This window comes from Micromys minutus, assembly GCF_963924665.1.
Source record: "Micromys minutus genome assembly, chromosome: 23".
NCBI lineage: Eukaryota > Metazoa > Chordata > Mammalia > Rodentia > Muridae > Micromys > Micromys minutus.
Window position 1 is genome coordinate 33,655,727 of NC_137958.1, and position 16,236 is coordinate 33,671,962.

At 40.1% G+C, this 16,236-nt stretch overlaps 1 protein-coding gene across 1 annotated transcript in view; it reads right to left on the minus strand.

Moving 5' to 3' along the window:
- COL28A1 (collagen type XXVIII alpha 1 chain) overlaps positions 1-16,236 on the minus strand; it is a gene marked incomplete at both ends in the record, with an annotated part of 147,374 nt that overhangs the window by 18,970 nt on the left and 112,168 nt on the right. The window contains 3 exons of the mRNA XM_080936233.1: positions 366-401; positions 499-579; positions 1,025-1,093. Coding sequence (XP_080792359.1) covers positions 366-401; positions 499-579; positions 1,025-1,093 — 186 coding nt within the window. The remainder of the gene's footprint in view (positions 1-365; positions 402-498; positions 580-1,024; positions 1,094-16,236) is intronic.

Below are 16,236 nucleotides of genomic sequence, written 5' to 3' on the forward strand. Positions count from 1 at the left end.
GGAAAACGGAGCCCCCCCCCCCCCCGCCTGATATCCGTAAGAAAAACTCATTGGTCTCTGCCACTTCTCTTAAGCAGATCAACTCCTTGCTGCCAATAAGGACAGAAAGGAGCATCCCCACTTGTTCACATATGGCTGTGCATGGCTTCCTGGTGCGGACACCCTGACCCATCCCTGCTCCCCGCATCCAGATACAATTATATCATGTGTTCATTCAAGTCACCACTGGCTGGCCAGCAGGAACCATCATTAGAACAGGACAACCCAACCTTCAACAAAACCCGTCATAATTCTAGAGCTACAACATGAATAAAATAATTCAGCAATTATAAACCCCCCAGTTACCATCTAGGATAGATACTCACTGTGAGTCCAAGGTCTCCTTTCGGCCCTTGTAACCCCTACTTAGTGGAAAAAGAGTAACAGTCAAGTTAGGCTGGACCTGGCTGAGAGGATAAAGCCAAAGGTGCAGTGAGGCTGTTGAGGTGCATGTCTTGCCTGTTTTCCTGGAGATCCAGGCTCTCCGATTTCTCCCTTTTCGCCTTTCCTTCCCACATCGCCCCGTTCTCCATGGTCTCCCTGCATAATATAATTAAAGGAGAAACTTAAACTCTGAACATTAAAACCAAGTAAGCTTTAGGAAAAAAAAATAATTGTACGGTTTGATTTGTTGCAGCTAAAATCCCTTCAAAGACTTGGAATTCTATTGATATAAATACACAGAGGAGGAAAATTCTTACATGTAAAAGGTATTAAGACACCTTCTGGTTGACTAGGGGCCTTCTGGAAACTCAACTGTTGTATAATTTACCAGGTTTCTGGTGTCTCTTACATATGTGTCCTAAGGATTTATTCTTTTCTTGGCTGCCTTTGAAGAGTGAGGGAAACCTGAACATTGATCCCATTACAGGTAGGTTTCTTAGTGTGGCAGGACAGGGAAGAAGCATGAGGTCTATGTCCAAATCAAGGCTAAGCAGTTGGGACCTTGAGCCTAAGCATTTCCTTAAGATCCTGATACACTTACCTTCTGACCAGGGAGGCCAAGGCCCACTGAGCCCTTTGACCCTGGGAAACCTTGAGGTCCTTGTTCTCCCTATATGAGATATAAGAAAGAGGTGTTCTTATTAATTCCTGAGAATAACTCGGAATATTTAGGGAGTATAATTACAGAATTACCTAATTTCAAAGAATGATAATATATAGAGATACAGTTATAGAAAGATAGGCTTCCTTGTTTGCTAACATTTTTGTGGAATAGACACCCCTATTTGACAGATCTAAAGGTAAGGGCACACTTACACATAGCTAATGTTTCAATTTATCTTTGTATTTTCCTATATTTATAATATGCCCATATAAACAATGGGGATAAAAATACATAAAACAGCATCTCCCTCAAGGGTAAGGACCTGTTTATATAATTGACTATAATGTGCTAGTTTTCATCTCTGATATTTTATAGCCACAGGGAGGACTTGATTTTGCCCCCCTCCCATTTTCTTACCAAAAACACACAAGGGTATAAACAATATCATGGTATAGAATATGAAACAGAAATAATCAAGAATAAATCACAAAGTCATAGTAACTATGGAGCTAGATATGTTCCAAATCCCGAATTAATTCTGAATCAGTTAGTGATTTGTCTGTGGTAAAGTAGAAATATACTTTACTCTCAGGACTGTTTTATTTCCCTCTCTCATGCTCTCAAAAATATTCTAACCATCTCCAAGAGAATCATCAATAAGCACAGTAAAAGTTCTCACAGCAGTCCCAACCTCAGACTAGCTTAAAGAGAATCTTGGGTGAAGGGAGAGGTCAAATGTTCATTTGCCTTGAGTCAGTCTTTCACAGTATGACCGAACGCTAGGTGTCCCTTTGTATTTGACTAAATTGCAAGTATAGAATTAAATACTCTTTGCTCGAAAAATCCAATTTGCTTCTTATAAGCAAGTTTCTTAGAATGGCCAAACTTTGAGAACTTGTTCCCTGAATGTCATCTTGGTGTCCTAGTGCCAAGCCTAATGCTGGACCACATTGAGCCCAGCAGGAAGCAATGCCTGTGAAGCACCTCAAACTCTGGACACACACCTAAGATGACTCACCCTTGGAGGCTATGATCCTCCCCAGCTTCTCAGGAGTCTTTGGTAATCATTTCATTCACTTTATAATCAAGAGCACATTCCCTTTCGAGACTGGGAAATCTGGAAATACTGAGAGGCCAAGAACTCTGCACGGAAACTCTTGCTACCAGCCAAATAACATATGTACCATGATAAAAAAAAGACATGCAGCAATGTAGAAACCACAGACCGACCTCATACTTATGAGAAAATAACCTCCAGTGAGTCTGTATCTCGGCCTCATTTAGAGGCTAGAAATTTCTCACTAGCTATAGATTAATTGGCCAGTCCACGGAGAGACATTGGAGGGCGCTAGGGAGACAACTGCCTGAGATTCTACTAATCTTCATTTTAATTCAGAAGAAAAATCCATTTATTAAATGTATAGTCTGGGACACAGTGTAAGGTTGCTTCCTCTGATGTTTTGTAGAAGTGGATGAGGGCATCTTTATTCAATGAGGTAAAAAGGTAGCTTTGGAATATTGAGATGATGTCTCAGACCACCGGTATCTGTGCCAAGAGGTCCAGAAGGACCCCTGGTCTGGTACAATGGAGACAAAATGTTGGTGGGAGAACATTAAAAAGAAACCGGTACTTGGCTTTGTCCCTATCTCAAAGGAGGATGGATAGGAAAACACAGTGTGATACTAGAATGCAGTGGGGGAACCATCACTGGGAAATCTATTCTCAGAGGCACCTGGAGGAGCTTCGGATCTTCTCAACAGCAATGCAGAGTGATCATTTCTTAGGCAATGTTTCAGATCTCTGCAGCAGGGATCACAAAAGATGTCCAATAAAGGTTTATGGTTTAACTGCCTTTAAGAAATGACACAGTTTCCCAACAAAGTCAAAAGCCATATCCTAATCAGGGGTAGCTGGATGTCCAGGAGCCTATACTGACATGCTTGTTAATGTAAGCATTCTGTTTCTAGTTGTTAATGAAGGAAGCTATGTCTCTCTATCATAATGGATTTTTTCCCCCTAACCAGTAGTTTTCTTCCAAAGCACTTGAGAGTTTCCTAAAACTTTCAGAGCAGATTACTGGCTGAAAGGCTTTGATAAGTAAGCCCATGCCTTAGTTCAGCAGAGGTGAGTGTGGCCTATCAGACTTTCTTCTATGACTCAGCGAAGTAAGAAAGAATGTTGCCAGGTCACCATAGGTCAGAAAGAATGCAAGAATGGTTGTCTCCTGCGAAATACAGTTAAATACACATTTCAAAGCCAACTGTTCAATCAGCGGCAGGAATAGCATTAAGCTTTCAGATGATTGTCTTATAGAAAAAAAATTTACAAGAGTAATGCATAAATATCTGAATCTTTTAATTTTTTGCATTACCAATAAGAAAAGAAATAATTGTTATATTTTTCTAAACATTTTCCTGGGCATAAGAGAAACAAACTATCTTCAGGGATGCTCAAAAAATTGTAAAATGGATCTCTGGTTTCTATTCAGATTATAGAAAAATGAAAAATAAATCATTTGAAACAACAACTATATAGAAAATGTTTTCACTAAGAAAGCATGTCAGTGTAGGTTCCCGGACATTCAGCTAAACCGATGTGATAAATGGCTTCTCAAGATTTTCCCATAGGATACGGCTTCTCCCTTAGTTGGGAAACTGTGTGTCATTTCTTAAAGGCAGTTAAGTCATAACCTCTATTGGACATCTTTCGCAATACCTGCTGCAGAGATCTGAAACATTGCCTGAGAAATGATTACCCTGCATGGCTGTTAGAAAGGTATGACACTCTTCCCAGATCCCTCTGTGGAAGTGAAGACATGATTCCCTTTGTAGTCTGCATGGACCTGTGGTTGTAAGATAACCAGTCTGCACAGTGTCCTACGAAACCCTGAATCCCTAAGAAGAGGCAGGATCTCAGTCAACACTTCCCGGATGGGAATACCAGATGTTATGTATAGTCTGGGAAGTAGGAGTCATATAGTATTCTGTCATCCATACAGGCTATTATGAGACAGTAGGGCTTTGGGTGACATGCATAACGAGAGATCACATCTACCACAATGTTGTTCTTCTGGGACCCACCAGATCTCAAAAATTAATTGATCAATCAATCAATCAATCAACAAGGCTGAAAGCTTCTTGTTGTTCAGGCCTAAGAGTGAAGGCACAGCCCTACTGCCTCTTTCTGCTCAGGCTGTAGAACAGAACACTGTGAGATGGCATACTCACATACACACAGAGCAACCTATTTCTTAATGTTCTGGAGGCTGAAAAGTCCAAGATCCAAACAGCGGAGGAGTCACTGTGTGGTGAGGACCATTTTCTGGTTCACAGAATGTGTCATTCTGCTTCCTCTTCACATGATGGGAGGGATAAAGCGGCTCTCTGGGTCTATTCTGAGGACACTAGTGAGATCCCTGCTCGCTTACCCATGCTTCCAAAGCCATGGCTCCCAATAATGTCACCATGACAGTGGGCTTTTGGCACAGGGACTGGGAGTGGACAGGATGTACAGACATTATCACCCAGACCAAGGCAAGGCGCTCCCTATAGGGAAAATGTCAGACTATCTAAGGTAAGGACAACCAACACCTTTACCTCTCAGGCAGAGGTGATGATGGCTCATGGTAGTATCAAAAAGGAAACAAACCAAACATAGCACAAGAAATTCTAGGACCGAGGCCATCTGCCACCAGGAACAGTGGAGATGCAGGGACGCAGGTCTGGTGAGAATGCGCTGCGAGTAGCCGGGGTACAGAGAAGTCTGGGTGGAGCAGGCAGAAAGCACCCCCCCATTGGTTCAGGGGAACAGGAACTCTGCTGTAGGGACTCAGCTTCCACCCGGAGGGCCAGTGCATGCGGACCAAACACTCAGGCCATCTGCCACCTTGAACAACAGAGACCCAGGGACACAGGCAAAGTACACGGGAGAGACAGGAACCAATCACTGACAACAAGACCACATATATGCAGAGACAACAAGATAGCAAGAGGAAAGCGAATGAACTTACCCAATGGAAACCAAGACAACCTGGCAATACCAGAACCCAACTCTCCCATGACAGCAAACAGCAGAATGCCAAACACTCCAGAAAAAGAAGACTCAGACCTGAAATCATACCTCAAGATGATAGAGATCATTAAAAAAGAATGGGAGGAAAAACATAAAGAAGTAGAAGCTTATAAAGAGGAAACAAGAAAAACACTCAAAGAAATTAAAAAAAAAAAAGAAAACTAAAGGAAAACAGAACCAAAGAGATGAAGGAATTGAAGAAGGAATTTAAAATGGAAATGGAAACAATAAAGAAAACACTAAAAGAGACAACCCTTGAAGTAGAAAACCTAAAAAAGAAATCAGTAGTCACAGATGCAAGCATCTCCAACAGAATACAAGAGATAGAAGAGAGAATCTCAGGGGCCAAAGACAACATGGAAAACATAGACAAAACAGTCAGAGAAGATGCAAAAGCCAAGAAGCTATTAACCCAAAATATCCAGGAGATCCAGGACACAATGAGAAGACCAAACCTAAGGATAATAGGAATAAAGAGGGCAAAGAATATCAAATAAGAGGCACAGTAAATATCTTCAACAAAATCATAGAAGAAAACTTCCCTACCCTTAAGAATGAGATGACCATGAGCAGAAAAGAAGCCTACAGAACTCCAAATAGAGTAGACCAGAAAAGAAATTCCTCCTGACACATAACAGTCAAAATGCCAAGTACCCAAAGCAAAGAAAGAATACTAAAAGCAGTAAGGGAAAAAGGTCATGTAACATATAAAGGCAGATCAATCAGAATCACTCCCAACTTCACAACAGAGTCTATGAAAGCTAGAAGATCCTGGACAGACATCATGCAGACCTTAAGAGAACACAAGTGTCAGCCAAAGCTGCTAAACCCAGCAAAACTCTCAAACTCCATAGATGAAGAAACCAAATTATTTCAGGACAAAACTAAATTTACACAATATATGACCACAAAAACAGCACTACAACAAATTATAGGTGGAACACCCAATATAAGGAGGGAAACTACATCCTAGTAAAAACAAGAAAATACCTAAGCAAGAAAACAAAAAGAAGAAAGACACACAGGCACAATTCAACCTCCAAAAGCAAAAATAGCAGGAAACAACAACCACTAGTCCTTAATATCTGTTAACATAAATGAACTCAATTCCCCAATAAAAAGACATAGGCTATCAGAATGGATACATAAACAGAATCCAGCATTTTGCTGCATACAGGAAACTCATCTCAGAGACAAAGACAAACATTATCTCAGAGTAAAAGGTTGGGAAAAAAATCCTTCCAGCAAACGGCCCCAAGAAGCAAGATGGAGTAGCCATTCTAATATAGAATAAAGTAAATTTCCAACAAGAAGTCATCAAAAAAGATAAGGAAGGGCACTTTTTACCCATTACAGGGAAAATTTGTCAGGAGGAACTCTCAATCCTTAACATATATGCTCCAAATACAAGAGCACCCATATTCATAAAAGAAACCCTACTAAAGCTCAAAAAATATATTGTACCCCACACAATAATAGTGGGAGACCTCTACACCCTACTCTCATCAATGGACATATCATGAAAACAGAAACTGAACAAGGACACCGTGAAACTAGCAGAGGTTATGAACCAATTGGAATTAATAGACATCTACAGAACATATCATCCTAAAACAAAAGAATACGCCTTCTTCTCAGTACCTCACAGCACCTTCTCCAAAATTGACCATATAATCGGTCACAAAACAAGCCTCAATAGATATAAGAAGATTGAAATACTCCCATGCATCCTATCAGATCACTCTGGTCTAAGGCTGGTCTTTAAGAACAACAAGGACAACAAAAAGCCCCTATACACATGGAAACTAAACAATGCTCTATTAAAAGATAGCATGGTCAAAGAAGAAATAAAGAAAGATATTAAGGGTTTTCTAGAATTTAATGAAAATGGAAACACAACATACCCAAACCTATGGGATACAATGAAGTCAGTACTGAGAGGAAAACTCATAGCTCTGAGTGCTTCCAAAAAGAAACTGAAGAGAGCATACACTAGCAACTTGACAGCACAATAAAAAGTTCTAGAACAAAAGGAAGCAGATACACCCAAGAGGAGTAGATGGCAAGAAATAATCAAACTCAGAGCAGAAATAGACCAAACAGAAACAAGAAGAACCATTCAAAGAATCAACAAAACCAAAAGCTGCTTCTTTGAGAAAATTAACAAGATTGATAAACCCCTAGCCAGACTAACTAGAGGGCAAAGAGAGAGTATCCAAATTAAGAAAATTAGAAAGGAAAGTGGAGACATAACAACTGAAACTGATGAAATTTGAGAAATTATCAGATCCTCCTACAAAAGCCTATACTCAATAAAGGTGGAAAATCTGGAGGAAATGGATGAATTCCTAGACAGATACAAGATCCTAAAGTTAAAGCAGGACCAGGTAAACCATCTAAATAATTATAACACCTAAAGAAATAGAAGCAGTCATCAAAAGCCTCCCAACCAAAAAAAGCCCAGGTCCAGATGGGTTCAGTGCACAATTCTATCAGACATTTATTGATGACCTAATACCAATACTCTCCAAACTATTCCACAAAATAGAGTCAGATGGAACACTACCTAACTCTTTTTTCAAGGCCACCATAATCCTTGGTCCCAAACCACACAAAGACCCTATAAGGAAAGAGAACTTCAGACCAATCTCACTTATGAATATTGATGCAAAACTACTCAACCAAATCCTTGCAAACTGAATCCAAGAACACATCAAAATGATCATTCACCATGATCAAATAGGCTTCATCCCTGGGATGCAGGGATAGTTTAATATATGGAAATCCATCAACATAATCCACCATATAAACAAACTCAAAGAATAAAAACCACATGGTCATCTCACTGGATGAGAAAGCATTTGACATAATTCAACACCTCATCATGTTAAAAGTCTTAGAAAGAACAGAAATTCAAGGGCCATACCTAAACATAATAAAGAAACATACAGCAAACCAATAGCCAACACCAAACTTAAGGCTGAAAAACTTGATGCAATCCCATTAAAATCAGGGACTCAACAAGGCTGCCCACTCTCCCCCTACCCATTCAACATAGTACTGGAAGTCCTGGCTGGAGCAATTAGACAGCAAAAGGAAATCAAAGGGATACAAATTGGAAAGGAAAAAGTAAAAACATCACTGCAGATGACATGATAGTGTACATAAGTGACCCCAAAAATTCCATCAGAGAACTTCTACAGCTGATAAACACATTCAGGAAAGTGACTGGATATAAAATTAACTCCAACAAATCAGTAGTTTTCCTATACTCAAAGGACAAACATTCGGAGGAAGAAATTAGGGAAAAGATACCCTTCACAATTGTCACAAACAATATGATATTTACTGTGCCTCTTAGTTGATATTCTTCACCCTCTTCTATTCCTATTATCCTTAGGTTTGGTCTTCTCATTGTGTCCTGGATCTCCCGGACATTTTGGGTTAGGACATTTTTGGTTTTTGCATCTTCTCTGACTGTTTTGTCTGTTTTCAATGTTGTTTTCGGCCCCCGAGATTCTCTCTTCCATCTCTTGTAGTCTATTGGAAATGCATCTGTGACTCCTGCTTTCTTTTTTAGGTTTTCTACCTCTAGGGTTGTCTATTTTAGTGTTTTCTTTATTGTGTTCATTTCCATTTTAAATTCCTTCTTCCATTCCTTCATCTCTTTGGTTCTGTTTTCTTCTAGTTCTTTGAGTTCTTTGAGTGTTTTTTTTTTTTTTTTTTGTTTCTTCTTTAAAAGCTTCTAATTCTTTATGCTTTTCCTCCCGTTCTTGTTTAAGAAGCTTTATCATCATCTTGAGGTAGGATTTCGTGTCTGAGTCTTCTTTTTCTGGAGTGTTTAGCATTTAGCTGTTGTTTTCTGTGATGGGAGAGCTGGGTTCTAGTGTTGCCAGGTTGTCTTGGTTTCCCTGGTGTATGTTCTTTCGCTTTCCTCTTGCCATCTTGTTTTCAGTGATTGGTTCTCGCCTTTCCCCTTGCACCTGGCCTGTGTCCCTGGATCTTTGCTGTTCCTTGTGGCGGATGGTCCGAGCTCCTGTTGTGCACCCCAGAAGCCTTGGGCAGGGAACAAAGGATCCGATGCCAGGTTCCTGAGTCCCTGGATCAAGCTGGGCAGGTGCACACTTTCCACGTGCTCCGCTGAGATCTCTCTGCCCCCTGGCTAATCGGAACCCATTCTAACCCGGTTCTCGCCATTCCTGTGTGTCTAGGTCTCTATCTTTGTTTTTTAAAATAAAGTTGTTCAATAAAAAAATAAGAAGAAGAAATACATCCTAAAAATTGTTTTTCTCACATGAAATGTTTTTTCCTGAAAGAAAGAAAGAAAGAAAGAGAGAGAGAGAGAGAGAGAGAGAGAGAGAGAGAGAGAGAGAGAGAGAGAGAAAGGAAGAAAGAAAGAAAGAAATCCTAGGATCAGGCATTAAAGTCACCCTATGTTCAGCCCAGGCCAGCAGGAGCCTGCATAGAACTGTTATGAATTTATTGCCTGTAAAAACTTTTCCACTAAGGAACTAAAACAATACAACAAAGACAGCAACAAACCCAGCCAAGAAGTGAAGGCACTTTTGATTGCAGCACTCAGGAGGCAGAGGCAGGTGAGTCACTGTGAGTTTTGAGGTTAGCCAGTTTTACTGAGTTCCACATCTCAGAGCTGTTATACAGAGAAACCATGTGTCAAGAACACAAAAGACAAAACAAAACAAAACAAAACAAAACAAAAACTTCAACAAACAAAACAAATGAAAAAGGCCTTTAGAAACTAGGAAGAATTGAGGTTAGAGAGCTAGTTCAGTGGTTAAAGGCACTTGCAGCTATTGCAGAGGACCTGGGTTTAGTTCCCAGCACCCACATGGTGGCTCACAAATATCTGAAACTACTATTCCAGGTGTCCATAGTCCTCGTCTCTGCAGACACCAGGCACACATATGGTATACATAAGCAAAACACCTCTAAATGTAAATTTTTATTAAAAAGAATGGAACACTTGACAAAATTTTAATTGTGTATGTAGGTTAAATTGTATAATACCAATGACAATTATCTGATATTTATCATTATTATATTACCTTGCACAAGAGACGTGCTTGTTTGTAACAAAAATACTGAGGTACTTAAGAGAAAAAGTAAAGATACTGTATTTTTAATAAGTTATCAAATGTCTCATAAAAATAACATGACTATGTGTATACACATACACAACTCTCCTTTTTGGAGCAGATGAGCACACAGGTGTGTTAGCCACCCAGAATCTGAGAACTCACATGTTTAAATAAATCCCCAAAGACAGCAGAGTCCAACACATAGATTTCATGTGGGGCATCTCTCTCTCTCTCTCTCTCTCTCTCTCTCTCTCTCTCTCTCTCTCTCTCTCTCTGTGTGTGTGTGTGTGTGTGTGTGTGTGTGTGTGTGTGTGTGTGTGTGTGTTTGGGATTCAGGAGACTTGGACCATTATTAAAACCCTTTACTGTTCCTGGGGTTTATATTCACATAACCTCCGGTTCAACTTGGAAAAGAAGCAATAACATTTTCCCAGGTGAATACAATCCATTTATACACCCAGTATGGTTATCTGCCACCAGATTAAGACTCCCACTTCACCTTGGCAAAAAGTAAATGGTAGGAGACATGGGATGCTAAGCTGTATTTCCTAGAAGAAAGTTGTTGACTCTCACTTGCCCTTTCTGCTTGGGTTCTTGCCATGCACATTTTCTCTGTCACCTCATAGGTAACAACAATGTCCTTATTTATAAAACAGAATTTTGATCTCTAGGAATGAATATGAACTACCCAAGAAGCCCATTATGAAAAGGAAAATACTTCAAGCTGTTCTGGAAGTTTGTCTCAGGGCTGCTGCCCTGCTGCAAAATGAAAGATGAAGGAGAAAGAACAACCTAAACCCAGGCTTGGTTCAGTGAGAACTCGGACCATCTCAGTTTTATTTTTATCTCTACTCCACCTTTGTCATTTTGCTATTGAGCTGCTCTTCCCCCTGGGCATTTTCTATCACTCACTAAAAGAGCAAGGGCTAAAATCAATAAGGCAAACCAGAGCCAGAAATTCTAGTTCAAACAAAACCTTCTCCTCTGACCAGAGGGTACCAATGTCTGAGGACCCCGGGGACATGGTTTACACAGTGAAGACAAGGGAAACTCCCGACAAGCATTCAGCTGAAGGCCAACAGTTACTTCCTAGGCTGAGCACACTGACTGTAGAAGACTTGTGAAAGGAAATAATTTATCTTTGTAAGGCTTCCTGGATTTGGACCTACAGTATCCCAATATATTTTTACTCAAAGTATCATTCTTTCCTGTATTTCTTTTCTGCTTTGCCTCCTGCTTTTTGGTAACACTATTACTAATTAAAAACGTGGGGGAGGGCATTGTAAAATTTGAAAGTAGACAGTGAAAATTCTCTGCCTGCTGGAATAAAGAAGCCAGTATTGTACTAAGATGTTGATTCAGTGGATGAAAGGTACAGTTTATCAGACCAGGGACCAGCCTGAATAGTCTTCCAGTGTTTTGCCTGCAAGCCAGAAACCACTTTGTACTGCTCTGTGGGCACAGCTAGTTCACAGGAGAAGGAAGTTTTCCATTTTTATTGACTTCAGTAGTCCATTGCATTGTTCTCATCAATAGAAGGCAGTTGTCTAGGGACTTCTAGAAAACCAGGTTGGTCCACTACTTGGGCATTGATTTCCTAATCACAACAATCTGCTGCTGCATGTAGCAACTGACATTTATTGCTTCCCTATGAGCAAAGAACAAACTTATGTCTCTGCATAACTTCCCAATAGTCCCAGGGGAAAATACATTGGTGATAAAAGTTAGGCTTTAACAATTATCTCAAGCTACCATGAATTTTGTCTGATTTTGTAATATTTTTAACAGTAATTCTGTTTCCAAAATTCAAGCTGACAGATCCTACAAACAAAGGCTCTTTTGCTTTCTACTCCTCTGTTCTGGCTTGGCACTGAGTAGAAACCCAGGCGGTTTTCTCCTCTCTAAGCTGACAATCAACTGTTCTCCTTTTCTTAAAATCCCTTCCCCTTCTGGTGCTGGTTTCCCCTATATGTCCTGTCTTGATATGTTAACACTCTCTAATGGGAACTAAGACAGCCTAATGTGTGTTTGATGAAGCAGCCCACTTGCTTAGGTGTAGAATCAATGAGTAAGTTACATGCTATCAAGTGAACATGTGTTGGAATAGAGCCACAGAAACTTCTGGTATCGGGCCAGAATAAAATCCCAATGGACTGAATAGAACAAAACATGGCTTCATTATATTCGATTTTCATTCAGATGGTGATCTAGTTGCATTGTGCTTAGTAAGAGACAAGGAAATCATTTTCTTTTATAGATTCAGTGGTTGATTTTGAGTCTGCTCCTGACAACAATCTAACACCTTTACTATGTGTACTTCATTCTTTATGGCCTCGGTGTAGAGCCAAGAGATGTCAGCCAAATACAGTGTGAATTTTCAGAACAGCTCCCATGGGGACGTCCAGGAGCTGGACCACGATGCTGCTGACATTAGAATGGATGGTTACATTCCTTTCCTGGGGCTTCTATAGTGAATTGCCTCAATTATAGAGGCAGAAAACACTACCTATCCATTACCCCACAGTTCCAGGAGTTAGAAATCCAAAAGCAGTTTCCAAGGTGTGGAAAGACTACGGTTTTCTCTAGAGGCTCTGAGGACAAACTGTGTTACCTTCATTAATTCAACTTCTCTTCCTTCCCGTCTTCTATGGGTTTTCTCTATCGTCTTCTACTCCGGGCTGTCTCCATCAACACATCACTCCTAAGAGAGTCTATCTCCCTCTGACTCGCTCTTCCTTGAGATGACCTCTAGGGTCCATCCAGATAACATGAAATACTCTCTATTTCTAGTTTTTTTCTACAACCAGGTAATAAATTCGCATTCTAGAGATGAGGACATGGACATCTTTATGGTTCATTATTCAGCCTACCATAGTGGCTTTTATCTTGTTCCCATAAAAGCAATATAATATGGTTGCTATGTTACCTGCAATTTAACTCAATATATTTTCATTTACACAATATCACAACTATATAAAGGTACAAATTAATTCACTTTATACTCTAGTATATAAAATATATATTATATATATAATATATATAGAATATATATTAGGATATATATGTCATATGTATATGTGAAAATTAAAATATATGATCATGTGCTGTATAATAACATTTTGTTCAACAAACAACCGTGTATTTTCAGCTGTGGTCCCAGAAGAGAGATCAGAAATTTTCATTATTTACTGCTATCCCATCAACATGTTACGGTCTGATGAATTAATTATATCTTGGTGGTGATGCAAATATAATGCAGCCAGTAATATGAAGGTATAAAACATGGGAGGAAACTCACAAAAACAAAAGTTTTAGGAATGACAAAAAGTGTAGCACAGTCAGCACCGAGGAGATAGCTTAGAGGTAAGATGTCTGCTCTGGTAAGCACATGAGTCTCAGCACCCACATTTTTTAAAGTTTCTTATTGAATATATTTTATTTACATTTCAAATGTCATCCTCTTTCCCAGTTTCCCTTCCATGAGCCCCCTATCTCATCCCCTCTCCCCCTGCTTCTATGAGGGTGCTCAGCCACTCACACACCCTCTCTTGTCTTCCTGCCCTGACATTCCCCTACACTGGGCTTAGAACCTCGGCAGGACCAAGGGCATCTCTCCCATTGATGCCCAACAAGGTCATCCTCTGCTACATATTCAGCTGGATCCATGAGTCCCTCCATGTGTACTCTTTAGACAGTGGTTTGGTCCCTGGGAGCTGCGGTTGGTTGTATTGTTGTTCTTATGAGGTTGTAAACCCCTTCAGCCCCTTCAATTCTTTCTCTACCTCCTCCATTGGGGACTCATTCTCAGTTCAATGGTTGGCTGTGAGAAATCCCCCTAGAGTATTTGTCATGCTCTGGCAGAGCCTCTCAAGTGACAGCTATATCAGGCTCCTGTCAGCATGTACTTCTTGGCATCAGCAATATTGTCTGGTTTGGTGGCTGTGTATGGGCTGTATCCCCAGGTGGGGCAGTCTCTGGATGGCCTTTGCTTCAGTCTCTGCTCCAAACTTTGTCTCAGTGTTTCCTCCTGTGAATATTTTTATTCACCCTTCTAAGAAGGACTGAAGCATCTGCACTCTGGTCTTCATTCATCTTGAGTTTCATGTGGTCTGTGAATTGTATCTTGGATATTCCGTGCTTTGGGGCAAATATCCACTTATCAGTGAGGCACCCACATTTTAAAGGCCAGGCAGAGTGGCATGAGTCTATAACTCTAGCACTAAGGATTAGAAAGTGTGGGGATCTGTGAACCCTAAAGCTCAGTGACCAGTTATTTTTGGGTACAATGATGAGCTTCAGGATCAGCAACAAGCAAAGATAGACAGTCATCAAGGAAAGACATGTGACATTACCCTCATGCTTAAACACATGTAACTAATAGCAACATACATATACACACACACTAGCACATGTAGCTAAGCACAATACTTAATTCATAATGAGAAAAACATGCTGCTCGCTTACATACTAATGGTCCCATACTTTTAATCATTGTGTTAGAGTATACCCTAACCTGACTGTAACATGGCCATAAAATAGTACATTATGCTTTCTTTCTGCAAGGGACTTACAAGTGTCATGTTTTTCATAACTCTTATTGGATCCAGCAGCCAGGTTAAGTAATGGACCTATATAAAGGGCACTTTCTCCTGTTTACACAGTGTGAGCTCACCTCATGACATCTCTTAGAACAGATCCCTGTTTTTAGGCAAAATATAACTGTTGTGTAATTCCCGGTCCATATCTGAAGACATGCGTTTCCACTATTACTGTTTTGGTTTGCTCCAGAGAAATATCAAACACGTAATTTCCCGTTGGTGAAGTAAGAAGGAGTCGAGGAATGTACCAGATCGAATGCTGTTTGGGTACTTCCCTCTCACATTAAAGGAACATAAGAGTCAGGTGCCAAACACACAAAACTAGAACTTTGATCAGTCTGTCTTTACATGTGGTTTTGTTCTATTTAATAAAGGGCAAGACTTACAGTAGAATTAACCTGTTTTAATTAAAAACTTGATTGACATAGCAGACTTATCAGGAAAGAATCACTTAATGAACTTCTAAACTTTAGAAAACATTGACAGTCAACAAAAAGAATACATATTGTATAAATATCTAAAATTAGCCTCAGAAAAACAACAAATATTCTCACTCTGGTGACATTGTACTCCCCTGGTCATTTTGCTTAAGGTTTGGTCTTTCAGGTTCTATGTATAAGCACTAGCAGATGCAAAGGGGATAGAGAAAGCCGCTGAGGGCATTTGCAAATAATCCCAGAACAGTTAAACCACCAAGCTTGATTGCTTGGTTGCTTCCTGGACCTGTGCTCACTGTCACAATTTCTCTACTTGATTGACAGAATTTAGTCTCACTTTCTAATAATAAAGTTGTTCTCAGTTTAAATCTCAGCTTTAAATACACAGGCAGGTCAGAAGACAAAAAAAACCGTCCTGGCTTTGAAGGCTTTTGCCAGCTGGTCTCAGCTGCATGAATTGATTTGTCTTGCCTTTCTGTCTAAACCTCTCTAGATGAGCCCGTCAGATTTCATGAATATCTTAGTTGGCATTCAAATGTACTTGGACCACAAATATAAATACAAAGAGACAGAGTAGGCTTAATAGCAGTTGGCTATGCTTGGGGCAAAGATATCTGCCACAACCGCTTTGCTGGCCATCTGGTATTTTCTAGTTCCCTGGCCCAAATCTCTAGCAGATCACATATTTCATTTTTTTGGTTCCTTTTAAAGATTTGTTTTACTTTAACTAAGTGTATGAATGTGGGTCCAGGTGGCCATGGAGGCCGTAAGGGGACACTGGATCCCCTGGGCATGGAGTTACCAGTAGTTATGAACCTACTGACATGGTGCTGGGATATGAACTCAAGCCCTCTGTAAGACTGCATATGCTTAACTACTGAGCTATCTCTTCTCCAGAGGCTTGTGGTTTAGATGACTCCAACACTTCTTCGGGTGTTCTCTG